Below are 27,065 nucleotides of genomic sequence, written 5' to 3' on the forward strand. Positions count from 1 at the left end.
AAAAACAAAAATAGAAACTGGCTGTCTGTGAGGAAGAGGGAATGTAAGCTTATGAGCTGGTGTATATGGAGAGAGAAGAAAGGATCTTTTTGTGTAGAACTGTACAGCACTCATGATTTGGCTAGAGATATTTGAAAAAAAGATCCAACTAAAATTTTGGCTGGACTAATTGAATTCTTCAGCTACAGGCAAGACTGCCATAAACAATTATTATCAAGTAGTCCCCAGTGTCAATATGCTGTCTTAAACTTTGTCTGCCTGAAATAGTGGGTAAAAACGGAGCGAACGGACGAGAAATCCACTCATAAAATTGAGTGGGCTTGATTCTAGTCCGTGCGAATGACAGAACATATCACATTTTGACAAAAAGTTCAGTCATCTTATCTGATACTGTCAATTAAACATCACATATGTCTCTTTATGAAAGGAAGTGGGTTTCAAAGTATGTGAAAATCTGGAGGAAAGACCAAATTGAGGCCAGCCAATGTCCAGTTCGAAGCTCATTTGCTTTTGTTAACATATGCTAATATGAACAAATTGCATTCGTTTTTACTGCATGGTTCAGAAAAAGATTTCATTTCGTTCAACAAGAGAAAACCATTATTCCAAAGGGGATGCTGAAGAGAATAGGAATGGAAAACAATGTTTTGCTTACTCCCTTGCTGTTGCTTTTGTACTTATGCTTATTTAAAGGGCTTGGGATCATATTTACTTTTATTGAAACTTACCCAGTGCATTCAAGAGAGTGAGCAACCAATAAATACTTGATGAATGCTTGTGAGAGAGAATGAATGCGCGAAGAAGTAAATCTGAGAGGGAGGAGAAGTGAGGGGCAGTAAAAGAGAAGAGGTGGCTGTGAGCAGGTGAGCAACTGAGAACAAGGAAAAATGGACGAATGTGAATTAGTGTGTCCATTTTCCCACTGACCAAAAATAATAATAAACGTTTCCATCACAGATTCTGAGTCAGCTATTATGTTTCGTATATCCGCTATGAATTAGACACTGAGCTAGTCTCTGTTCCATACGATACTTTGTCAGATAATATCATGTACTTGATTGGTTATTTTCCAATTGAAAAGCTAGAAGTGCTTCTGTGAGTTACCATGAGCTCTTTTAAGAGTAAGTATTTCCAAGTAGGATATCTTTGGGGGGCCATTTCCCTGTTGTTTAGAGGCTGTTTCAGTAACAGTTTTGTCTAGGTCAAGTGAATCATGTGCATATCTGATTTGGATGTGACCATTTCCCTAGATTATTGCCCCCCACACCATTCCTTCCTTATTTCCTTCCTTTTTATCTTTCTCTCTCTTTTAAATATTGTTTCCTTTCCCTACCATCACAATGCTCGTGCATTGAAAATGGGCAGCAATGAATAGTTCACGTTCTTAATAGGACTCAACCAATAGTGTTAATGAAATTATAGTTTGCCATTTCCACTTATTCTGTTTTGATTAGCCTTCAGAGAAACAATGTCTTTTTTACCCATTCATTCATTCACTCAAGAACACTTGAGTGCCGTGGAAAAGAATATTAAAAAAAAAGAATATATATGTATGTATAACTGAATCACTTTGCTGTACAGCAGAAATTAACACAACATAGTAAATCAGCTATACTTCAATAAAAAGAGAAAAAGAACACTTGAGTTCCTTTGTTAGCCATCATGAAAAAAAAAATTAAGGTAATACAGACATGGATACTCCCCTTCAAAAACTTTTAAGGCTGAACCAAATAACTTTATTACTAAACAAAAGGTAAGACCCATGAGAGATATAATGATTAATGATTTAAATAATAATGACTTTAATAAAATCAAATTTAAGAAAATATCACATATCAATTTATTTCCTATTGTTTAAATAAAATAATAAAAAAGGCAATAAGAATAGTTACTATAATTTAGTATGTCCTCTGTTAAATATTTCTCCAAGTAATCCTTACAGAAATCCTGTAATTTGGGTGTTATTTTCCTTAATTTACAGAAAAAGAAACTAAAAAGGTGTGAATTTCCTTAGAACATGAAAATGTTGGAATTTGGATTCAGATTTCTGATAACAGAAACTGTTGTTCTCATCACCACTTAAAACATTCTGTGGAAGTTTGCAAAAGAGAAAATTGATTATGGTGCTGAATGGACCAGGGCCGGGTAGGGAACTGGGAGAAGTGACATTTCCGCTAAACCTTGAAAGACAGGGAGGAGTTAAAGAAATAACACAAACGTAAAAATGTTAAAAGTATTTTCCTTAGCTTAGGTGTATGAGGATGCCGCTAAATAGTATGAGTAGGCAAGACAAGGTCATAATGACATTGATGACATGGAGGCGAATCGTGAGCTCTTGGAAGGCGTAATGACTTTCGAAAAGTCAGGACAGATAAGAATCATTCAGGAAAATGCAGGGTCAATTTCAGAAAAGTCGCTCCTTATAGACTTTCTCTTCTCTCTCAGCAGGTTTTTCTGCTGAAAGCAATTTGACTCATTCTGTTTTGTTCTTCCTTTGGGATTAACGTCCTTTCAAAAGCACAACAATAATCTTTACAATGTAAGGCAAACTAGCCCATGAGTTTGAAAGGACTAACTCGAATTCTTTGTACCTGTGATCAGAGCCCCTTCTCTTTTTAAGGTCAGTTGTTTTCCACCGGACTTTTTGGGTTTACATGGGTCAGGTCAGTCCTCAGGCTTTTACTCTCTAAGACAGATCTATGAGGAAGAATGGCGATAAGGGGGCTGTATGTTCTCAAGATGGTCAGTCATGCCAGGGTCATCACATAAGAGTCATGAAGGGATCTCACAAAATATGTTAACTGTGTCAACACTCACTGATTCAGAAAGCTAAGGAATGGAGGCCTCCTACTTACTGAGGAGCAAGTGCAGTTCTCCAAGTATCCTCACAATCTGGGCAAGCTTTGGCAGAAAAGTCCTCTCACCAGATTTCAACCAAAAGAAGACAGAGCAGTTTTCCCAATGACTTGGTATAAAGAAGCCAGGAGGATTATTTCACTCTCCACCTTCCATTTTTGACAAAGGATTTCCATACATCTTCTAACCTGATTGATGAGCATAAAGGTGGAGTTTAGGATGCCCTAATGGTACCATGTTTAAATTATTTTGAGTTTGTATGTTGGGGATAGCAAACTCTGATGAACTGGATTAGATACCACTGGTATGGTGTGTTATACAAGGATTTTGAGACCAACTACAGATATGGTTGATTGCTAAAATAGGCCCTGAGTACTACAAAGGAAAGCAATATCATGGCTTTCTATCCTTGGTTATAGGGACAATGGATGGAATATGATGTTTTACAAAGAGCAGGAGTATTGAAATCAGTCAACCTTTGTTTGCATCCCTACTTTGAATCTGCTGCTATAAAGTACTTAATCTTCTACAGCTTCAGTTTCCACCATTAAACTAAATTATTAAGAACTAATACAATTGTGAAAATTAAAATCATATATATATATATATGAAGTGCTCAAAAATTGATAGTGATTGTTATTATTATTTTAGTAGTTACCATTATTATTTGAAATTAGAGCTATTTGAATAATTCAGTCTATATGGTCCACTATGTACCAGCAGTGTACAATTCAATTACCGGAATATTTTACTCTTATTTCTAAATTAAATTTTTCTCTTAGAAACTTATTTAGGCCTGTACTATTCTGGACACTCCAATTCTAAGGAATACTAAGAGAATGAGCTTCTAGTCAATTTGCAGTCAAAGAAAAATTGGAGACAATTTCTGTGATGTCCTACATCAGTCAGTCAATTCTGGCTCAGTCTGAGTGGAGTAAAATGGATGGGAATTAGTAGCACAAGTCAAGATGTGCATGTGCCTCATGGCAAGTCAAGAACTCTATGTTTTAGGCAGCAATTCACAGGAAGGTGAGAACTTGATCACGGCAACCAGAAGAACCTGTGTTCTCTTATGTACCTTGGCCTCTGATCTTCACCTTCTGGTTAGTGCCTTGTATTCTCTGAGCTCCGGGACCCTCCAGACGGCTGTCTCAGATTTAAGTTTTAATGCTAGTCATCTCTATCAACATGGCTCCCAGCAGGGACAGCTCCCACTGATTATTTGTTTCTCCTTCATTTTAGATTCACTTAATCCTTGTACTAACTGCAGTATTTTATGATGTTTTTGATTTAACACAATATAGATGTCCCTTTTCATCATGTGTTACATTTTAGGGATGGTCCTATAACCTTGGTATGATGACTTTCTCCTTCCTGAGGCTATAAACAATTTCTGTTTTTTTCCTGCATTTGTAAATCCTCTGTCTGCTGACTCCAGGCTATTTGAATGTGGAAACTTAAGTCCTTTCCTCAGAGACAATTACCACTTTCATCAATTCCTCTTTTAGATTGGTGGGACTCACAACTTGGTAGGTATTTGAGGGGTGTAATATAATCAAAGAATATGGGCTTTGGAATCAGATATCTCTGGTTTCTAATTCTTCTTAGCTCTACCCCTTAATAAGTCAGTTTATCTTTGGAAAAATGACCTCACTAAGCCTCCATTTCTTTACCTGTAAAATGAGAACAAGGATACCTTCATTGTTTACGTAAATATCTATGTAAAGCCATCTAGCACAGAACATAGGCTATAATAAGTGCTCACAATGACAGAACTCCTTATAAAAATAAAATATGGTTATGTGTATCTTCTTGCTTACAATCACTTAGAAGCATTTTATTTCTCTTCTATTTTAAAACCAGTCATTTTCAGCATACCACAATTACTAGAGTTCTATTAGTGACTGATTTTACATCTTTTCCAAGGACCAAATGTTTCAGAATTAAAAGAAAATATAAAGTTAGGTTTGTTTTATGCAAAACCTGCCAGAAGAAACAATCACATTGAGGCCTAGACTAAACAGAGCACATGTTAGCTCCACAGGGGATATTCTTGAGGAAATTGAAATCAGAATTTCTTTTTGCTATTATAGACTTTGTAAGAATGTTCACCAAAGAGATAGAAACCAGAACTCACGGTTCCTAAATCTCAGAAGTTAATGGATGCTACAAATGGGATGTGCTAAGTATAGGCCTCTTAAGATAGCGAAAATGTGATCTTCCTTGTTTTTAATAGATTTTATTTAATTTGATGATAGTAATGGCGACATAGTCTTTTCTTCCATGGTTATTTCTCAGTGTCACCCAGTGCTAACTCCAGGGGTGTTCCCTAGAAATTTTGTACCAAGGCTCTTTGAAAGAAAATTCAATTTGAAGATGAAAAAAAAAAAAAAAAGAAATCACAGTGAAACACCAAGTGAAAATATTCACAGTAAGTGAATGCTCTAGGAGATATTACCATTAAGCTCAATAGAGTTAATTTTGATGAATATAAATTGAGTTTCTACATTGCCCTTCTGGAATATGTGGAGTGAAAGGGAGAACTGAACAAATAACAGGTTCATTCAAGTAGAATAAAAATCTGTTACCTTTGGATTAACACACGTGTCCTAGTCTATTTGGGCTGCTGTAACAGAACACCATAGACTGGATGGCATATGATCAACAGACATTTATTTCTCACGGTTCTGGAGGCTGTGAAGTCCAAGATCAAGGCGCCGGCAGATTTGGTATCTGGTGAGAGCCTGCTTCCTGGTTCATAGATGACCACCTCACGTAATGGAAAGGGCAAGGGATCATTCTGGGGCCTCTTTAATAGGGCACTAGGTCCATTCTTGAAGACTCCACCCTCATGACCTAATCACCCCCAAAGGCCCCGCCTCCAAATACCATCACATTGGGGGTTATAAGTTTCAACATATTAATTTGGGTGGGGAGGACACGAACATTCAGTCTATAACATTATGGTATCTGGTAGACTCAACACGTGCATAATATGCATTATACTGGATTATAAACCTCAATAAAGGCAAGAAACATGAAATTGTTCCTTAAATAACCTAGTGCCTTACAAATGAATGAATCTTAGATAATTGATTTGATTGGCTTTGGCCTAGTTTAAATGAAACCAGCTATTATTTATGGAATTATTTTTTTCTCTATCACAGGTCATCCAAAAAAATATGGCCATCTCTGAATAAAATGTAAATATAAGAGCTTAGACTTTGGAGGTGGAATGTTGGGCTACAAATCCTGTCTCTACAACTTATTGTGTGGCCTTGAAGAATTATCTTCACTTCACCATGGCTCCATTTCCTTAAGGCTGTGAGAGCACAAAGGAGATACACTCCATGGATTACCCAGCACACAGGAGCTGAAATGTTACTGCCTTTATACCTGTGGAGGAAAGGAGTGTTGTTTACGAGATAGAATAAATTCATACCTAAAAGTGAAAGATGTTTAAGAAATTTATATAGTGCCAAGAAAAAATGTTAATAAAATTCTAATCTAGAAAGATTAGAATTTTGATTGAACCACTTATTTATTATTTTAAAGAAAAAAAATCCATCATGGAGGCTTCATTGTCTTAAAAATCTATGATACAATGTTCCTCACCTTTTAGCAACGCACTTCAATAAACTCTCTGATTGTCCCCTTTTCTAGTTCTTCAGGGAGGTTACTGGGTTTTGAAATGGATAAGATTGTTAGTTTGGGCACAACAGAAGAAAGGGTACAATATCTCAGCAGGCTGTGATTCAATTTCACTCAGTCATCTGTTTGCTCATCTGCCTATATATCCATCCATCCATTCCAGGAAAAAGAAAAACAAGTCACCAAGTAGGTACTAGGAACCCCCTAATGCATAGAAGTCAAGGAGGATTACACTAGACATTCTCCTCAAGACCCCACATCCTCATGTTGGGAGGCAGACCCAGAGCAAGTAAATGCAGCGATATATGTGCAGACAGAGGAGTGCAGGGTAGAGTGCCAAGGGAGTGCTCTTTCTACCCGGACATCTATAAGATACCCCGCAGAGGAAGTCATCCTTGAACTGTGTTCTGAACCAGGACTATGAGTCGTTATTTGCTATACTTTGATGTAGGTTTAGAGTATATGTGGAGGGGGATGTAACCGAGATAGATACAAATTACAATGCTTAATATGCTGCCATGGCTTCATATTTTCTAGGCTTAATTGGTAGTGGAAACTTGCCTTTCCAAAAGTGAGTTACACTAAATATTCTAGATTGAATCAATTCCTTTCCATACCTTGAAAACATATTTACCCACATTTATAGGGTCCTACTTTACTTTCCCTTCCCAGCCAAGTTGTTCAAAATAATTTTCCCCGCTAGACTCCATTCTGAACCCCTCTTCCATCCCTGACCCTCCTAAAAAGTGACTTCACTTTTTTTTTTTTTTTTTTTGGACACAGGTATTTTTATTTTTGTTGTGTAAATACCTAGGGGATTGCAGGGTCATATAGTAAGTGAATATTTAACTTCATAAGAATTTGCCAAATTTTTCCAAAGTGCTATATTATTTTGCATTTCTACCACCAAATATGAAATTTCCAGTTGTTCGGCATCCTTGCCAACACTTGGTATTGTTTTTCTTTTTAATTTTAGCTGTCCTAGTAGGTGATAATAATATCCTGTGGTTTTAACTTGTATTTCCCCAATGATGTTGAGCATGTTTTCATTCGCATATTTGCCATTTTGATTTCTTTGTTTGTGAAATGTCTGTTCAGAAGTTTTGCCTATTTTTAATTGAGTTAATATCTCAGTATTGAGCTATAAGAGTTCTTTATATATTCCAAATACAAGCTTTTTGTTAGATATATGTTTTGCATTATTTATTTTTCTTGTCAATAGCTTGCCCTTTCTTTATTTTTTTTTTAATACTGTCTTTCAAAGAGTAGGAAGCTTTAATTTTAATATACATTCAGTCCTCTTTATTTACAGGTTTTGTGTCTGCAGATTCAACCAACTGCAGGTGGAAAATATTGAAAAAAAATTCTGGGAAGTTCCAAAAAGCAAAATTTGAATTTGCTGGGCACAGGAGACTATTTACATAGCATTTACATTGTATTAGGTATTATAAGTAATCTAGAGATGATTTACAGTATATGGGAGGATGTGTGTAGGTTATATGCAAATACTGTGCTATTTTATATAAGGGACGTGAGCATCCTCAGATTTTGGTATCCAGGGGTCCTGGAAGCAATCCCCTGTGAGAAAGTGACTTCTTTTTGATGTTACCCACTAAATAGCTCATAAAGGTCACCAAATCTCTCGACATTAAATCTCATAGAAGTTGTCATCTTACTTGCTGCCTCCGTGGGCAGCCTTAGACAGTGCTGACCACTTCTTCCTCTTATAAACAACCTCTGCCTCTTGTCTCTGGGAAATCATTCTCTCCACCTCCGTCTTGTTCTTTTTCCAGTCCTGCTCAGTCTTCTTCACTGGGCTAACGAGCCTCCAGATTCAGGCTTAGGCCCTGGGCTCTTTGTTCCACACTTTCCCGAGGAAATCTTTTTCATGTCCATGATTTGAGTTCCTACCTGATGAGTCTCCACTCTTTGGTCAGAATGAAGTCTGCCCAGAGCTGTCTTCTAAGTGCTAGTACCACTTACCCAATGGCTACATTCGCACTTACACCTCAACCTCAGGATGTCAGAAACTTAGCTTGTCTTCTTCTCTTAGACTTGCCCTTCCTCAGCTGTTCTCTCCCTTAACTGACATCCTCACCCTCTACATCTTGAGGACGCTTTAGGGAGATAAACAGAGGTGTTCCCTAAGTTGTGTGATCCTTGCCTAACTCACCTTGATGGTACTGGGAAAACCACACTAAACCATTTAAGCCAGGAGATGTTTCATTAGCACCTTGGGTCACATTGAAGGTCTACACAGATTGGTGAGTGCTTGGAGAGGAAGCAAAGAATATATCACAGTAATATCACGTGGAAAAAACATGGGAAAAGAAAGATATTGACCAGGCTTTGGAGGAACAGTGAACTGTATACACCCAGATGTGCTGGCATGGAGAAACTCATGTGGGCAAGTCCCAACTGAAAGGCACAGATCATGGAAAAAACAAGACCATATCACAAGATGACAGCATCTTTTTTTTTTCTCTTTTAATAGTGAGATGACTAACGCCTGGATGTTATGAACAGAATTACCCCTCAGGGTAATTCAGATGTAGCTAGGCAGGTTTAACTGCCTACATTAGCTGGCTTTGAACACTTGGTTTTTTAGTGAGACTAGATTGTGACACACTTCGGTGAAATAAAAGCTTTGTGGTAGCCCTCTCAAGAATTATCAGATATTAATAAACATCCATTTGCCCCAGGTCTGGCTCTTTTTCCATCTTTAGTTTGAAGATATGGTATCTTTTTTTTTTTTTTTTTTTTTGTGGTACGCGGGCCTCTCACTGTTGCGGCCTCTCCCGTTGCGGAGCACAGACTCCGGACGCGCAGGCTCAGCGGCCATGGCTCACGGGCCCAGCCGCTCCGTGGCATGTGGGATCTTCCCGGACCGGGGCACGAACCCGCGTCCCCTGCATCGGCAGGCGGACTCTCAACCACTGTGCCACCAGGGAAGCCCTGGTATCTTTTTTTCCAAAGCACTCCTTACTCAATATTGATTTCAGCATCAAATTTTTAACATTAGGTTGCCCTTTGAGGATTATCATCATTGATCATTGATCACATGTGAAGATTCATAGACTGGCCATTGTCCTCTCAAGGAATGGAGAATTCCTTGAGAAGGAATTAATTCTTTCTGGTACAATCCCAGCAGGGTCTGCTTTCTGACAGTGGCTGTGTTTGGCTCTGGGAAAGCTCTCCTCCTCAACCCCAAAAGGAGATGGACCCAGGAGAAAGCAAGACTTCTCTTCTATCGGCCGTGCATTCTAGAACAGACTGTATCAGGCACCTTATCTGCAAATTACTCCTCACTGGAGATTGTTGGTTTTGCATTGAAGCCTCAAAGTCTAATAGAACCTCCTATAGTGATGGAAATTTTTTTTTTTTAACTGCAGTATACAACGAAGTAGCCTTTGTCCGCACATGGCTGTCAAGCCCTTGAAATGTGGTTGGTGTGACTGAGAAACTGAATGTTTAATTTTACTTAATTCCAATTTAAAAGAACCGCACATGGCTAAAGCCTACCACATGGGACAGCTCAGCACCAGAGCACTGTTTTTTATTAGTTACAAGTGATTTTGTGGAATGAAATCTTGGGAAATTCCTCTTGAGGAAAATTTTACATTTTTATGCTTACTGGTGCAGACATGAGAGGAAGTTTCCAGGCAAAATCTTTTGATCGCCTGTGAGGAGGTCCTTGTCCTGACTTATGCAGTGTTTGACAGAGGGGCTGAAGTGCAGAGGGATATACAGGATTAAATGTCTAAAACTCCTTGCTCTGGTACTCTTGACAGGATCTCCCAGGCACCAGAAATTGTCATGAAAGTTGGGTAAATAAGTGAAAGATTCCACTTTTCTTCTAGTGAAGACTTGACTCAGGATATTGGCAACTAGATAATAGCAGTATTTTGATTTTGGTCCCAGTATTCAATAACTAACAGAGAAAACATTAGTTAGTCCTTTTTTATAGCTTCCTTCCGAAATGAGTTTTCAAGTGATTTACTGCATCATTTATTTATTGTTTGTTTGTTTATATTTTTTCATATTCCTTTCCATTAAGGTTTATCACAGGATATTGAATATAGTTGCTATAAAACAGGACCTTGTTGTTTATCCATTCTATATATAATAGTTTGCATCCCAAACTCCCACTCCATCCCTCCCTTGCCCCCGTCCCATTTGTCAACCGCAAGTCTGTTCTCTATGTCTGTGAGTCTGTTTCTGTTTTGTACATGTGTTAATTTGTGTCATATTTTAGATTCCACATATAGGTGATATCATATGGCATTTGTCTTTCTCTGGCTTACTTCACTTAGTATGATAATCTCTAGGTCCATCTATGTGACTGCAAATGAAAAGGATTATTTCACCCTTTTTTTAAGGCTGAGTAATATTCCATTGGATTTACTGGAATATTTAAATACTACAACTTAAAATGAATAAATAAAGGGTTTAAACAAGGGAGAATGGATCCCTCACATGGGCTTTCTTTCATGGGTAAAGTATGAGTCAGACAGTTGACTTGGCAAACGTTTCTGTGTCACTGTTTCCAGATCAGTGTTCCAGTTGCCCTGACTCACTCCCATTCTCACCTCATTCCTCTTTGTGGTCAAGGACAGGATGGATGAGGCAGCAGTCACCACCCTGTGTGGCTTAGTGCTGGCAACTGCCCCTGTGGACCAGACCCTGCTTTAATATTTGAATTGACCTGCCAAGTGCTGGTCACTTTAGGCCAATGAGGACCTTCAGCTCAGGTAGAAGGTGCTGGATCAATTTTCCGCACCTTAGTAAGTGAATCAACAATCTAAAACAGAGGAAAACTGAAAGCAATAAAAGAAAAATTGTGACCAAGTCACAGTAAATTCAAATTTTATCTCAAAATTTGTTTCTAGTTGTATCTTTCAGTTGGGAACAACATTTAAACAAAGATAGGAAGTGAATGGGAGTTTGGATCACTTGAGGTTGAAGGAAACAGGATAAACATACAGTTCTCCTAGCTAAGGAATAAAAAATAATCTCAACGACAAACTGCCCATTGTAATCCCTAACCTTGAGTTTTTTAGAGACAGCTGCACAAGGGAATACCACAAATACCTGTTTGCTTTTCTTATTTGGCAAGTAGATGTTAAAGAATGTAAACCAGAGGACTTTTCAAACATTTGATATGATATTCGTGTCTTTCTGGATACATTCTCAAATGTAGGGCAGAACCAGCATCTTCCCATGCAGATAAATATTGGTAATAAATACTGAATATTCCTTTATCTTCTCCTGTACAAGGAATGTGTCTATTCCTTTTTCTTTTCTTTTTCTTTTTTTTTGAGCAGTGGTAAAATTTTCTCACAAGATTTCTGATTTAGTGCTTTCCATTCTGGCTTCAAGGGAGCTGGCTTGCCTTGTATGACAAAACCGACTTCTTAGAGTGTTCTTTTTTGTTGTCATTTTGTTTGTTTTTGCTGATTTAATTTAAATGCTATTGGCATCAGTGTGTTGAAACTTGTTAAGGTTACTCAGGTTTACATCGAATGCCATTTTTTTACCTGTGTAATTTGAGGTGAGATGTAATTTAGGTAATAGCTTTGGCTTTTGAGTTTGTAAATTGGGTAATATAATAGATACCTGACAGAATTTTTGTGCATTTTAAAGGAATTAAGGGTAAAACAGGGCCTAGTTCATACCAATTACTCAATAGATTTATAAAGTTTAGCTTTTTTCTCAACGTTTGCTCCCATCCACCCTGGCTGGCCAATTTCACCAACAGCATCCTATGGCCATTGTTCTGTTTGTGTTAAATCAAGTTTTGCCTTTATGCCCCAAATCCATCATTTCTTTTCTATTTCTTATTCATACTATCAGATCTAATTCTTTTATGTCCTCTATCACATAGACTCCAGAAATCCCATCGTGCCCCTCCCTCCCCCAGTGCACATGGCAAATTCTAACCAAAATAGTTGGGATTGGATGTGAATAATGTTCCACGTCTATCAAATTAGTTGCTTTGCAGGTAACTACTTAGGACTTGATGTTACATAAAATGTTCTTGATGTTCTCCTAATAAGTATAAATATTCTGAGCAGTTTAACAGTTTAACTATGGCTCACTGTTGACACTATCGAAATATATGTACGTATTTCAGTATAGATAAGCAAATATATACATATATATGATTAAATTGATGGTGAAAAAAGAGATATGATAGAAATTATTTCTCCCATCAGGAAATCAGGGATTTCTTCTGCTTTCTATAAATGTGTGTGTGTATATATATATATACATATATATATATAAAATATGTAATGATAATAGATTTTAACAATAAATATGTATTATGTATATTGTTTTTCAATGATTCACAGTTTTAAAGCATACACTGTCATGAATACTGAACAGCAGCAACCCTTGATCATTTTGAATGTTGGTTTTGTCACTTGGGGAAATGAATGATTAAGTAGTTGGTTAAGCTGTCAGACAGGACACCTGCGACTATTTGATGAAACCTCAATGGATCAAGTGCAGAAGTTCAAGGTTAAAATGTTGTATTATGGAAAGAATACTACTCCACTCTCAAGGAATATTTCAAAATATTGACTTACAAAGTAGCCTCTTATTGTGAAGTCTCTCCTTCTGCAGGGGTCAAAATAAAAGTGAAGAATAGGCAGGTGCTTTTAAAATTATCTTGATTGACCTCTTTCAGGGAGCCCGGATTTGTGTCTGGACCAACCTGAACAGCTCCTCTGGAATTTACTGAATTCATTGAAACAAAAAACACTCCTCACTTAGCATCAACTGGCCAGACACTCTGCTAGGCACTTTATATACATTATCTCTAATACGGTAGCTTCAACTGACAATCACTGGTTTAGAATTCCTATTTATCTGTATAAATTATTAAAACAAACATTGCCAAATTTACATTTTAATTAGATTTGCATTTCAAAAATGCAAACTTCTGAAGTGAATGTGTCTTATTTTCTCAGATAGTATTAACAAATATTCATGAACAAATAGGTTATTCCGGTATTTTTTTCAAATTCACAAATTCACGCTTTTGTGAATACACAGCTGTCTTGTGAAAAAACCAAAGTAATATTTAATATGTTTGCTCTATAGTTCAATTCAGAATTCTAAATATGAATATAAACTAACAAAACCAAACTTCAAAAAGGGACAGAGAGGAGTTTCATGAGTTTAGATCGCTTACTTCATCGTATTTACCTTATTTCCCTTCATTATTCAATACCTTACTCAATATAGCTATAATAACTAATCTCTACTTAATGACTGTTTTTTTAGTTTAACTTTAATGGCATAGAAGAAATTTGGTATAGAGAGATATTAACTGCTCTGAAATCTGAATAATTTATTAAGGTTTAATTTTTAAAACCTGCGTAAATTAAAACTGCATAGGGTTTGAAATACATAGTACTAGATGTAGGCCGAGTTTCACACACAAAGGGCATGAATTTGTATTTTTTCTGTTACTACCCTATGGAAGCTTCAAAATGCTTTCCTCAAATTGATAACAGCAATATTTCCAGAAGTGTGACATTCCGATGAGTGAAGCAACATTGTCGGTAAATGGTAACAACGAAACATCTCTTTTTTACCTATAGTCCTGTCTACAAATTCATTATATATTTTGAAGTTAATTATGTTCAGGATAATTTTAAAATAAAGGAAATAAACAAAAATTGATGTCCTAAATGTAATACATTCTAATAAAAATGAAAGAATGAAATAGCTATTTTCTCAAGGAGCATATTTTAGTCTGCTTTACAGATGAAACATGTTATGTTTGCCAGTTTTGATTTTACACTATTTGCCAATAGTATTCTTACTGCTGAGCATATACAGATTGAGACAAGTAAAATATTTCAGAACTTATACTCATTTTAAAAGCAGAAATATTAGTCACAGGTAATTTTTGAGAGACAGGCTCAATCTTGTGCCTCTCTGTAGATCTGTAGGCAATTACCTATTTTAGAATAAAGCAAGTCAGCATTTCACTCAGACTCAAGAATGGTTATAGTCTAAAAAAAAAAAAAAAAAAAAAAAAAAAGAATGGTTATACTCTGATGTTATAGGTCAAGTTCTTCCAGCAGTGGATTCTTTCTTGGGGAAATCTCCTGTGAGGAGTGAGAGATACAGGGTTGAGCAAAGGGAAAAGTTGAACTGTGATGAAGTCACAACAGAAGCCTCAGTCTATCCTAGATTCTGTGAGGAGCTTTAGAGCTGAAATAGAACTTCAGAGTCTCCCTGCCTTGAGGCAAGGGGAAGGAGCCACTAATTAAAACCCTTGCGTGAATCCGTCATTGTATGGGGCTACCAGCCCCTCCACTGGGGAGGAAGTTTGACCTTGGGTGAGGTAGCTCCCTTTGATCTCTGCAATGCTTGAGGAGGATCTCGTGAGAGTCTTCCATAGGGGGTCCCCCAGCAGGTGGGGGAGGGTGTGCCTCAGTCCAGAAGGGGGCTGTGGGGAGCACACCGCAGCATCCAGTACACCTGGGTTTGCCTAGCCAGTGGCCAAAGACTATGTGGTCAACATGTTCTCTCTTTTCCAACTATCTTTTACATTTCTCTCTTCAAATAGGTAGGAAAGGATGAACTCAAATAGTATCCCCAGCTTCCCCCCAGCTTTATGACTCTTCTTTGATGTTTTTAATCCCTTAGGTAGGGAACCCCAGTTGTAACACTGAGAGAGGGCCCTGAACTGTGGGTATAATGAAATGTAAATGAAATACATATCTCAGAGGAAGAGAGGTAGGAATTAACTTTCCCTAGCAATAGAATCAATGTATTTTTAATTCTTTGTTCCTCTCATTGTGGTGGATTAAAAAAAAAGAAGGTTGAGCTTTTCCAGAACCTCTTTGGCTGTTCTGAACCAGAGGGGACTTAGAAATGAAATAATTCCAGAATATGTTCCTGCTAAATTGCATTCTTGTAATTATAAGAATGGAATGTCTCTGTGGAAGCAACATAAACAGCTAAAGAGTTTATCAACTTATTTTTTCTCTCCATGATATTATGTTAGCCATTAGCTGATTTCTGAGATTTTAGGGTCAAACAAGGTAATGGATATATATGAATGAATATCTTTTGCAAAACATGACCTGTGACACAGAAAATAAATATTTAAAATGATTTATTTAAAGCTCACTGTTACTTGTGGACAGGTTAAACCGCACCACTGATTTCAACCACAACTTAGTTGACTTCTGAGTTTTCTAAAGAGGCGCCAACCAACATTTTATTTTGGTTCTTTAACTTTTTATCAGAAGAGAAATTGGAAAAAAACAAAAGAGAGAGAGAGAGAAATTGGTAGCAATACTAAATTCATGACAGGTCTATCACCAAAGTTTTATGAATGCCCTCTCTAAGAAAGTATACCACCAGGTGGACAATAAAATAAGTTTATGGTGTCCTCTGGTGAATGGAGACTTATGTTTTGCTCTTATCTCTGTTTTAACATTGACCCTCTATTTCCTGACTCATACTACTTTTTATTTAATTGGTTTGCTGTTTCAAACTGGCTGTTGTTGGCCTTGTAGCTGGTGAAGAACATTTCAAGAGAGAAGTAAAAAGTGGGGAAAAAAATACTGTTTTTGTTAATTTGGCTCCAGATGATTGGCCAATCAGGAGGGCCAGGAGAGCTAATGGTTTTTTTGGTATAGTTAATTAAATCCTGTGCTGATGGCTTCTGTTTTAGGTATTAAGTCACCCACCTTGTTAGTAGATAACTCTGCTCCAATAGCATTGGATTTAGCATTGCAGAATCATTTTTTAAATGTTGACCTTTGTTCAGGTAACTGATGAAGGGCAAGATGATGGTCTGTGTGCAATTGACGAGAACTGATCATGAGATTTCTAAAGATAATTTGTACGGGATCTCACTCTACTTTGATTTAAAAGCAAGATGGCAGGCAAGGAAGTGACACAGACAGGAGCCTTTCTTCACTTTTCCTTTTTAAAAATTATTATTATTTTTTATTGGAGTATAATTGCTTCACAATGTTCTGTTAGTTTCTGATGCGCAACGAAGTGAATCAGCTCTATGTATAGATATATCCCCTCCCTCTTGGACCTCCCTTCCACCCCCACCATCCCACCCATCTAGGTCATCACACAGCACTGAGCTGAGCTCCCTGTGCTATATAGCAGGTTCCCACTAGCTATCTACTTTACACATGGTAGTGTATATAAGTCAATCCTAATCTCCCAATGTTCCCACCCTCCCCTTTCCCCCCTGTGTCCACATATCTGTTCTCATCAGATATCATATCTGTTCTCATCAGAAACACATCATATCTATGTCTCTGTTTCTATTCCTGCCCTGCAAATAGGTTCATCTGTACCATTTTTCTAGATTCCACATATATGCGTTAATATACGATATTTGTTTCTCTCTTTCTGACTTACTGCACTCTGTGTGACACACTCTAGGTCCATCCACATCTCTACAAATGAACCAGTTTCATTCCTTTTTAGGGCTGAGTAATATAACATTGTATATATGTACCACATCTTCTTTATCCATTCATCTGTTGATGGACATTTAGGTTGCTTCCATGTCCTGGCTATTGTAAATAGTGCTGCAATGAACACTGAGGTACATGGGTCTTTTTGAATTATGGTTTTCTCCTGGTATATGCCCAGTAGTGGGATTGCTGTGTCATATGGTAGCTCTATTTTTAGTTTTTTAAGGAATGTAAAATGGCTGTATCAATTTACATTCCCACCAACAGTGCAGGAGGGTTCCCTTTTCTCCACACCCTCTGCAGCATTTATTTTTTGTAGATTTTTTGATGATGGCCATTCTGACTGGTGTGAGGTGATACCTCATTGTAGTTTTGATTTTCATTCCTCTAATAATTTGTGATGTTGAGCATCTTTTCATGTGCCTCTTGGCCATCTGTATGTCTTCTTTGGAGAAATGTCTATTTATGTCTTCTGCCCGTTTTTGGATTGGGTTGTTTGTTTGTTTGATATTAAGCTCCATGAGCTGTTTGTATATTTTGGGGGATTAATCCTTTGTCCATTGCTTCCTTTACAAATATTTTTTCCCATTCTGAGGGTTGCCTTTTCATCTTGTTTATGGTTTCCTTTGCTGTGCAAAAGCTTTGAAGTTTCATTAGGTCCCATTTGCTTATTTTTGTTTTTATTTCCATTTCTCTAGGAGGTGGATCAAAAAAGATCTTGCTGTGATTTGTGTCAAAGGGTGTTCTTCCTATGTTTTCCTCTAAGAGTTTTATAGTGTCCGGTCTTACATTTAGGTCTCTAATACATTTTGAGTTTATTTTTATATATGGTGTTAGGGAGTGTTCTAATTTCATTCTTTTACATGTAGCTGTCCATTTTTCCCAGCACCACTTATTGAAGATGCTGTCTTTTTCCATTGTATATCCTTGCCTCCTTTATCACAGATTAGTTGACCATACGTGCATGGGTTTATCTCTGGGCTTTCTATCCTGTTCCATTGATCTATATTTCTATTTTTGTGCCAGTACCATCCTGTCTTGATGTCTGTAGCTTTGTAGTATAATCTGAAATGAGGGAGCCTCCAGATCCATTTTCCTTTCTCAAGATTGCTTTGGCTATTCAGGGTCTTTTGTGTTTCCAGACAAATTGTAAATTTTTAGTTGTAATTCTGTGAAGAACGCCATTGGTAATTTGATAGGGATTGCATTGAATCTGTAGAATGCTTTGGGTAGTATAGTCATTTTCACAATATTGATTCATCCAATCCAAGAACATGGTATATTTCTCCATCTGTTTGTGTCATCTTTGAGTTCTTTCATCAGTGTTTTATGGTTTTCGGAATACGAGTCTTTTGCCTCCTTAGGTAGGTTTATTCCTAGGTATTTTATTCTTTTTGTTGCATTGGCAAATGGGATTGTTTCCTTAATTTCTCTTTCTGATATTTTGTTGTTAGTGTATAGGAATGCAACTATTTCAAATACATTGATTAAATCTATTAGCTTTTTGGTGGCATTTTTAGGATTTTCTATGTATAGTATCATGTCATCTGCAAACAACGACAGATTTACTTCTTCTTTTCTAATTTATATGCCTTTTATTCCTTTTTCTTCTCTGATTGCCGTGGTTAGGACTTCCAATACTTTGTTGAATAGTAGTGGTGAGAGTGGACCTCCTTGTCTTGTTCCTGATCTTAAAGGAAATGCTTTCTGTTTTTCACCATTGAGAATAATATTGAGAATAATGTTTGCTGTGTGTCTGTCGTATATGGCCTTTATTATATTGAGGTAGATTCCCTCTATGCCCACTTTCTGGAGAGTTTTTATCATAACTGGGTGTTGAATTTTGTCAAAACTTTTTTCTGCATCTATTGAGATGATCATGTTTTTTATTCTTTAATTTGTTAATATTGGTGTATCACATTGATTGATTTGTGTATATTGAAGAATCCTTGCATTCCTGGGATAAACCCCATGGTACATGATCCTTTTAATGTGCTGTTGGATTCTGTTTGTTAGTATTTTGTTGAGATTTTTGCGTTTATGTTCATCAGTTATATTGGTCTATAATTTTCTCTTTTTTGTGATATCTTTGTCTGGTTTTGGTATCAGGATGATGGTGGCCTCATAGAATGAGGTTGGGAGTGTTCCTTCCTCTGCAATTTTTTGGAAGAGTTTGAGAAGGATAGGTGTTAGCTCTTCTCTAAATGTTTGATAGAATTCGCCTGTGAAGCCATCTGGTCTTGTACTTTTGTTTGTTGGAAAATTTTTAATTACAGTTTCAATTTCATTACTTGTGATTTTTCTGTTTATATTTTCTAATTCTTCCTGGTTCAGTCTTGGAAAGTTGTACCTTTCCAAGAATTTGTACATTTCTTCCAGGTTGTCCATTTTATTGGCATATAGTTGCTTGTAGTAGTCTCTTATGATCCTTTGTATTTTTGCGGTGTCAGTTGTAATTTCTCCTTTTCTCCTTTTTCATTTTTAATTTTATTGATTTCAGTCCTCTCCCTTTTTCCTTGATGAGTCTGGCTAAAGGTTTATCAATTTTGCTTATCTTTTCAAAGAATCAACTTTTAGTTTTATTGATCTTTTCTTTTGTTGTCTTCATTTCTATGTCAGTTATTTCTGCTCTGATCTTTATGATTTCTTTCCTAATAACTAACTTTGGGTTTTTTTGTTGTTCTTCTTCTTCTTCTTTCTCTAGTTCCCTTAGGTGTAAGGTTAGATTGTTTATTTGAGATTTTTCTTGTTCTTGATGTGAGATTGAATTGCTATAAACTTCCATCTTAGAACTGCTTTTGCTGCATCCCATAGGTTTTGGGTTATCGTGTTTTCATTGTCATTTGTTTCTAGGTTTTTTAAAATTTCTTCTTTGATTTCTTCAGTGATCTCTTGGTTATTTAGTAGTGCACTGTTTAGCCTCCATGGGTTTGTGCTTTTTATAGTTTTTTTCCCGTAATTGATTTCTAATCTCATAGCATTGTGGTCGGAAATGATGCTTGATATGATTTCAATTTTCTTAAATTTTCCAAGGCTTGATTTGTGACCCAAGATGTGATCTGTCCTGGAGAATGTTCCATGTGCACTTGAGAAGAAAGTGTTTTGTGCCATTTTCTGGTGGAATGTCTTATAAATATCAGTTAAGTGTGTTTGGTCTGTTGTGTAATTTAAAGCTTGTGTTTCCTTATTTATTTTCTGTCAGGATGGTCTGTCCATTGGTGTAAGTGGAATGTTAAAGTCCCCCACTATTATTGTGTTACTGTCAATTTCCCCTTTTATGACTTTTAGCATTTGCCTTATGTATTGAGGTGCTCCTATGTTGCGTGCATAAATATTTACAAGTCTTATATCTTCCTCTTGGATTGATCCCTTGACCATTATGTAATGTTGTTCCTTGTCTCTTGTAATAGTCTTTATTTTAAAGTCTATTTTGTCTGATATGAGAATTGCAACTCCAGCTTTCTTTTGATTTCCATTTGCATGGAATATCTTTTTCCATCCCCTCACCTTCCATCTGCATGTGTCCCTAGGTCTGAAGTGTGTCTTTTGTGGGCAGCATATATACAGGTCTTGTTTTTATATGCATTCAACCAGTCTATGTGTTTTGGTTGGAGCATTTAATCCATTTACATTCTAGGCAATTATCGATGTGTGTGTTCCTATTACCATTTTCTTAATTGTTTTGGGTATTTTTCTGTGGGTCTTTTTCTTCTCTTGTATTTCCCACCTAGAGAAGTTCCTTTAGCATTTGTTGTAAAGCTGGTTTGGTGGTGCTGAATTCTCAGCTTTTGCTTGTCTGTGAAGCTTTTGATTTCTCCATTGAATCTTAATGAGATCCTGCTGGGTAGAGTAATCTTGGTTGTAGGTTTTCCCCTTTCATCACTTTAAATATATCCTGCCACTGCCTTCTGACCTGCAGAGTTTCTGCTGAAAAGTCATCTGAAAACCTTATGGGAATTCCTTTGTATATTATTTGTTGCTTTTCCCTTGCTGCTTTTAATATTTTTCCTTTGAATTTAATTTTTGTTAGTTTGAGTAATATGTGTCCTGGTGTGTTTCTGCTAAGGTTTATCCTTTATGGGACTCTCTGTGCTTCCTGGACTTGGGTGGCTGTTTCCTTTCCCATGTTAGGGAAGTTTTCGACTATAATCTTTTCAAATATTTTCTCAGTCCCTTTCTCTTTCTCTTATTCTTCTGGCACCCCTATAATTCGAATGTTGGTGTGTTTAATGTTTTCCCAGAGGTCTCTGAGACTGTCCTCAATTCTTTTCATTCTTTTTTCTTTATTCTGCTCCACGGCAGTTATTTCCACTATTTTATCTTCCAGGTCACTTTACCATTCTTCTGCCTCAGTTATTCTGCTATTGATTCCTTCTAGAGTATTTTTAATTTCAGTTATTGTGTTGTTCATCACTGTTTGCTTGTTCTTAAATTCTAGGTCCTTGTTAAAAATTTCTTTTATTTTCTCCGTTCTGTTTCTGAGATTTTGTATCATCCTTACTATCATTACTCTGAATTCTTTTTCAGGTAGGTTGCCTATTTCCTCTTCATTTATTTGGTCTCGTAGGTTTTTACCTTGTTCCTTTGTCTGTAATATATTTTTTTGCCATCTCATTTTTTTTTTGATGGGTGGGGCTGTGTTCCTGTCTTGCTGGTTGTTTGGCCTGAGTCTTCCAGCATTGGAGTTTGCAGGCAGGTGGGTAGAGCTGGGTCTTGTTGCTGAGATGAAGACCTCTGGGAGGCCTCACTCCGAGTAATATTCCCTGGGGTCTGAGGTTCTCTGTTAGTCCAGCGGTTTGGACTCAGAGCTCCCACCACAGGAGCTCAGGCCCAACCCCCGGCCTGGGAACCAAGATCATGCAAGCCAGGTGGCACAGCCAAAGACAAAAAGGAATAGAACAATAACAAAGAATAAAAGTAAAATAAAATTAGAAAAATAAAAAATATGTTATAAAAAATAAACGTATAAATGAAACAACAACAAGGTAAAAGAGAACCACAATAGCAAGAAAAAAACAACAAAAAAAAGGCCGGAAAAGGCCGTGGCTGTGGGAAGTGGAGTTTGGGGGGGGCAGGGCCTAGGCAGGGTGGGGCTTAGGTGGGGCGGGGCTTAGGCAAGGGGCAAGGCTTAGGCGGGGTGGCAGGGCTTAGGTGGGGGCAGACCTAGGCTCAGGACCCAAACAGCCAGAAAAGGCCCTAGGGGTGTGGGGGGCAGGGCTTAGGCTCAGCACCACACAGCTGGAGAGGACCTTGGTGTGTGGAGGTTTAGTCCAGGACCCGAGTGGGCAGAGGAGATGCTGGCCATGTTCCCTTCTGATCCTCTGATCCCCCGAACATCTCTCCATGTCCCCCTGATCCCCTCGTAGTGAGTGGGCCCCTCCCCTCCCCCAACTGCCCCTTAGGTGTGTTGGTCCCCTCCCGCCTCTACTTCTCCTCCCCTCTCACTCCACTCCACATCCTACCCACTCACTCGGGGGTTCCCCCTGTCCCCTTAGGTGTCTGAGGTCCTGCACCAGCACCTGGTAGGTGCCCTAGTTGTCAGGAGATGCAAACTTCGCATCCTCCTACTCTGCCATCTTCTCTTTTCTGTCTCCTGGAATTCTTTTCCATGAGAAAGGAATAATTCTAGTGCATTTTGTTTTCCTCATGCTTCTTGGATTCTCACCAGCAGGTTTTTACAGTCCATTGCTTGCCTCTCAGATTAGAAGAATGCTGGCATATTTTAACAGTTTCCTAGGATTCAAACAGCCTTTAATTAACAGCCAATTGATGCTTTGGAATGTTACCAAAGTATGAGAGACATAACAGGGAGATGGGCTCCTTTCAGCTTCTGAATGCAGTGGAATCCTAGAACAGGGGGCAGAGGTAGGAGTCCCTTGCAAACAGCCTTTGCCCACTGGTATGCAAGGGAGCTGTCTGTGTTGCCATAATATTCCATTGCCTGCTCATTGGTGACCTTCTAAATTCCACCTACTTATGACTGGGAAGGAAGGGGGCAGCTAGTCTTGAATGTTTAAAGCCACAGGGGTGCTAAATAGCTCAGGGATCACATGATATGTAGCTGGATTTGCTGGTTTTAACCCTCCAGTTGCCAGGGAAGTAAGGTACAGCTGCCTGCATTTGCGTTAAGTTTCTTTTCTGTGCCAGGTTCATGTCATCTTGCTGCCAGAGTTTTGGATGCGGTGGAAAAGAGCAGCTCTGTAAAAGAATCCCTCAGACTGCATGTATATTTTGAGCAGGAGTTAGTTTTCAAAGAGGGATGGGGGAACATTGGAGGGGTTTTCCCTTTGAATCAAGGGATGTTGCTTATAGATTTGTAGCTGACTCAGTCCCGGGTTGTAGGCAGGAAAAGAAGGATGGATTGGGGAGTATGAAATGTTTGAAATGTTAACAATTCCTTATGTAACCAGATAGTTTTAATCCAAGAGGGAAAAAGGAGCAGCTCAACTGGTTTTCTCTGCTTAATGGCACATCTGCTCGTTGGCCGGTTCCCAGTTGAGGTCAATACACTCCATGTCTTGTTTTTTCCAGTGACCCATAAAGCTGGCCTTTTGGTCTCAAAAGAGACCTTGGTGTTTGTGTGTTGTGTGTTTAATATGCACCATGTCCCTGATCGCTCCCTTTGTTCTCCTCTGTGCAGGTGGTACATGCCAGAGCCCCGCTCTCCCAGCCCTGGTCCGTCCACCAGCCCCTCCTTTGCAACCATCGCTGGATATTAAACCGTTTCTTCCCTTTCCTCTTGACACTGCGGCCGCAGTCAACCTCTTCCCCAATTTTAATGCGGTAAGTCCCACATCATCTGCATATGCCAGGGTGGTAGGTACTGGAAAACCTTAAGGGCCAGGAGTGAGCTGCTCACTACCTCTCATTTACTCTATGCTTTGTTCCATAGATTGTCTGAAAGCACGTCAGGGTTAGTTGTCTGCCTGGTCGTGTAAGGTCCCCAGAGCCAGGCTCCTTCAAAGGGAAAATGAAAAGAGATGTAATCTGATTAGGTTGATCATGAATTCATGTCTCCCTTTTAGTGTCTTTTTGGACAACACTAACGATTTTATTAGTTTATTTTCCATGCCAAATTCAATTTAATTGAAATTTAATGAATGTGTTAGAGAGCATTCAAATTCAAGTAGATGTCTAAAAACTTAAACATGTGTTTCTTCTCTCTGGGCCTTTTACTTTAATTTTCAAATCTGTTATTTCTTTTCTGATTTAATAAAGAGGACCCTTATAATCACACTAGAGATACATTCCATGTATACAGTCCATTTTCTCTCTTAACGTAAAACAGTGTAGGGTTCTGGTACCAAGAATTTTCATTTTATTTTCTTCCTGCTCAGGCACAGTTCCTCAACTTAAGTCTTTCTTAAATGACCTTGTTTTGGGGGCTTTGTCAGCAGCCTTCTCAACAAAAGTTCAATACTTACTTACCTGTTTACACTCTTAAGCATGTCTTTATGAGTGGACAGATTCCTCTTATTTATCATCATCTTTTTTTGTACAAGCAGTGAGAATATTCCTAGGATGGAAATAGAAATAAGGGTTGAAAAGGTTAGAAGCCAGTGAGTGACATTTTTTTCTAATATCATCTGATTCAGCCGTTGTTATAATGCAGGTCATGCATTATATATATATATATATATATATATATATATATATATATAAAATATATATATTTTATTTAATTAATTTAATAATATATATATTATATATTTTATTTAATTATATATTTATAAATATATATATAATTTTATTTATATATATATATATAAAATGCAGGTCATGCAATGCAGGACATGTCAACAAAACCAAGGTGAAGGGGATTAGGACGCAAGGTCTCTGAATGCCCAGTGAGCTAAATAAAACAGATTTCTTACTGCAACATCTTACCCCCATGATGGATTTTAAAAAAATCTGCCCACAATTAGATCATTCTCCTTCAGGAGACAGCAGTGGGTCTTATTTATTTTAATCATGCTTTGTCATGGGGACTTTGGACCTGCCAAGGAGATGGTATGGTTACATACTAGCCTTTCCTAAAGGACAAGGGAAAATCACAGTGATTTCATTGCTTTGGGGAGCATGAAGGATTTTCCATAGGAATATTATTTTGAAATTGATGGAACCTAAATAGAACAGCATAAAGATCATATTTCCAAAGTAGAGGTTTCTAATTCTAGGTATTTCAATAAGAGTAGAGGAAAAAATTGCTCAGAATCAAATTTCCTGATTCTTGAATGACCACAGTAAAGTCCCTGGGTTTCCTCTCTCTGAGCTCTTTGCCTGCTCCACTGTTAAGTGGCTTCTTGGCACCATTTTGCTTCCTGCCACCTGGAGATGATCCATCAGCGTGCTTTACCTGGCCTCTGAGACTACTTGGCCTCCTGTCCCTCACGTCTCATATCAGCTCTAGAGAAGCTGAGGTACAATTCCTGGAAGGTTGTAAAAGGCTGGGTTTTAAACTTTCGATTTGCCCTTTGGGAAACATTAAAAGCAAAATGATTAATTTGATTGGCAATGAGTATTATTTTTCATAAAACAAAGATGAGTGATATATGGAGCCATAGGACACTGAGCAAATGTCTTAATCCTCTTTGGTACTGTTTTGTCATCTTTAAAATAAAGGGAGTGGACCTGATAATCTCTTCCTTTGGGGTTATCCCATTCAAAATAGTTGAGCTTTTGTGGGCAAAGACAGCATTGCATGGTGGTCAAGTTGGACTCTGAGCTAGAATGACTGGGTTCAAGTCAGAGCTGCTACTCACCATCATCACGACCTTGGGTGAGTCACATAATCCTTATGTATCTCGATATCTTTGTCTGTAAAATGGGACTAATAACCTACTTTGTAGGCTTGTGGTCATGATTATGTGGGTTAAATCATTTAGAACAGGGCTCAGCATTAATAATCATTGTTTTAATGACAGGTATTATATTCATAAATAGCCTGTAAATCCTTATTTTGAATTTGGAGGTTCATTGACTAACTGATTGCCAAAGTTTTACTTGATTCTTTTTCTTCTATGATAATTTGGACTTGTGTTGTTATTTCTTTCATTTAAACCAAGAGACCCTCTGTTGCTCCACCTGTTGGTTATTTCCTTCTAGTGCTGGTCAAGCTGCAGCCAGTCATGGATTAAGCCATTCTTTGTTTCCAACTGAGTGGAATGGTTGCAAAGCCCCAAATCTGGTAGTTTGGGACTGAGAATTATGATATAGAGCATCTCTTTAAGTAACAGCCTGAGTTCTTGATTTTGTAACAGGTGTGATTCTCAATCTACAAATTCAGGGTGTGTTAAATGTAACATTTGATTGCTGTAAGTTGATTTTATTTCTGGCTCAAAAGCCCATTCCATTAGTCCATAGGGAAGTGAAATTTAATGGTTTCAGGATGTGCTAAGGCTCTAGAATCTAACAGATCATCCACCCAGCTTTTGGTGGGAGACTTCCTCTGTTCGTCAAGTTATGTGTCCATATAGGCAATCATGGTATGATGAGCCCCTAGTGAGCATGGCCTTTTAGGCCCAAACTCTTGACTTTGAACACACAAACTGGTGAGGCTCTAGCGGTGCCTCCCGCCTAGATGTGCCACACTGCTATTACCTCTTTCCCACCCCACAATTTTCTTTCATCTGACCTTTTGAAACAAAGTCCATGGTGATCAGAAACTGTTTTCCTGTTATATTTCTTCTCTGAGTATATGAGTATAGAATGGTCTATTTGGGATAAAGTGTGGCAGAATGGTAAAGGAAAGAAATTTCAGTTATATACATGTAACAAAATACACACGTGAATATCTGAGATTATTGTCCTTAAATAAGAGTATAAACCATTGGGTTCAGATGTGAGTCAGGAAGAATCATGAAACATCTGTTAAAAAAAACACACACAGGGCTTCCCTGGTGGCGCAGTGGTTGAGAGTCCGCCTGCCGATGCAGGGGACACGGGTTCGTGCCCCGGTCCGGGAAGATCCCACATGCCGCGGAGTGGCTGGGCCCGTGAGCCATGGCTGCTGAGCCTGCGTGTCCGGAGCCTGTGCTCCGCAACGGGAGAGGCCACAACAGTGAGAGGCCCGTGTACTGCAAAAAC

The 27,065-nt window shown here is 38.0% G+C and overlaps 1 protein-coding gene across 3 annotated transcripts in view; it reads left to right on the forward strand.

The window, feature by feature from the left end:
* The window catches only part of ZNF385D (zinc finger protein 385D), a 941,851-nt gene that overhangs the window by 675,820 nt on the left and 238,966 nt on the right, over positions 1 to 27,065 (forward strand). For all 3 annotated transcript variants that reach the window (XM_060149107.1, XM_060149108.1, XM_060149109.1), the window contains one exon: positions 23,620 to 23,762. In XM_060149107.1, the coding sequence (XP_060005090.1) occupies positions 23,620 to 23,762 (143 nt within the window). The remainder of the gene's footprint in view (positions 1 to 23,619; positions 23,763 to 27,065) is intronic.

Source organism: Lagenorhynchus albirostris, chromosome 5 (assembly GCF_949774975.1).
Source record: "Lagenorhynchus albirostris chromosome 5, mLagAlb1.1, whole genome shotgun sequence".
Classification (NCBI taxonomy): Eukaryota; Metazoa; Chordata; class Mammalia; order Artiodactyla; family Delphinidae; genus Lagenorhynchus; species Lagenorhynchus albirostris.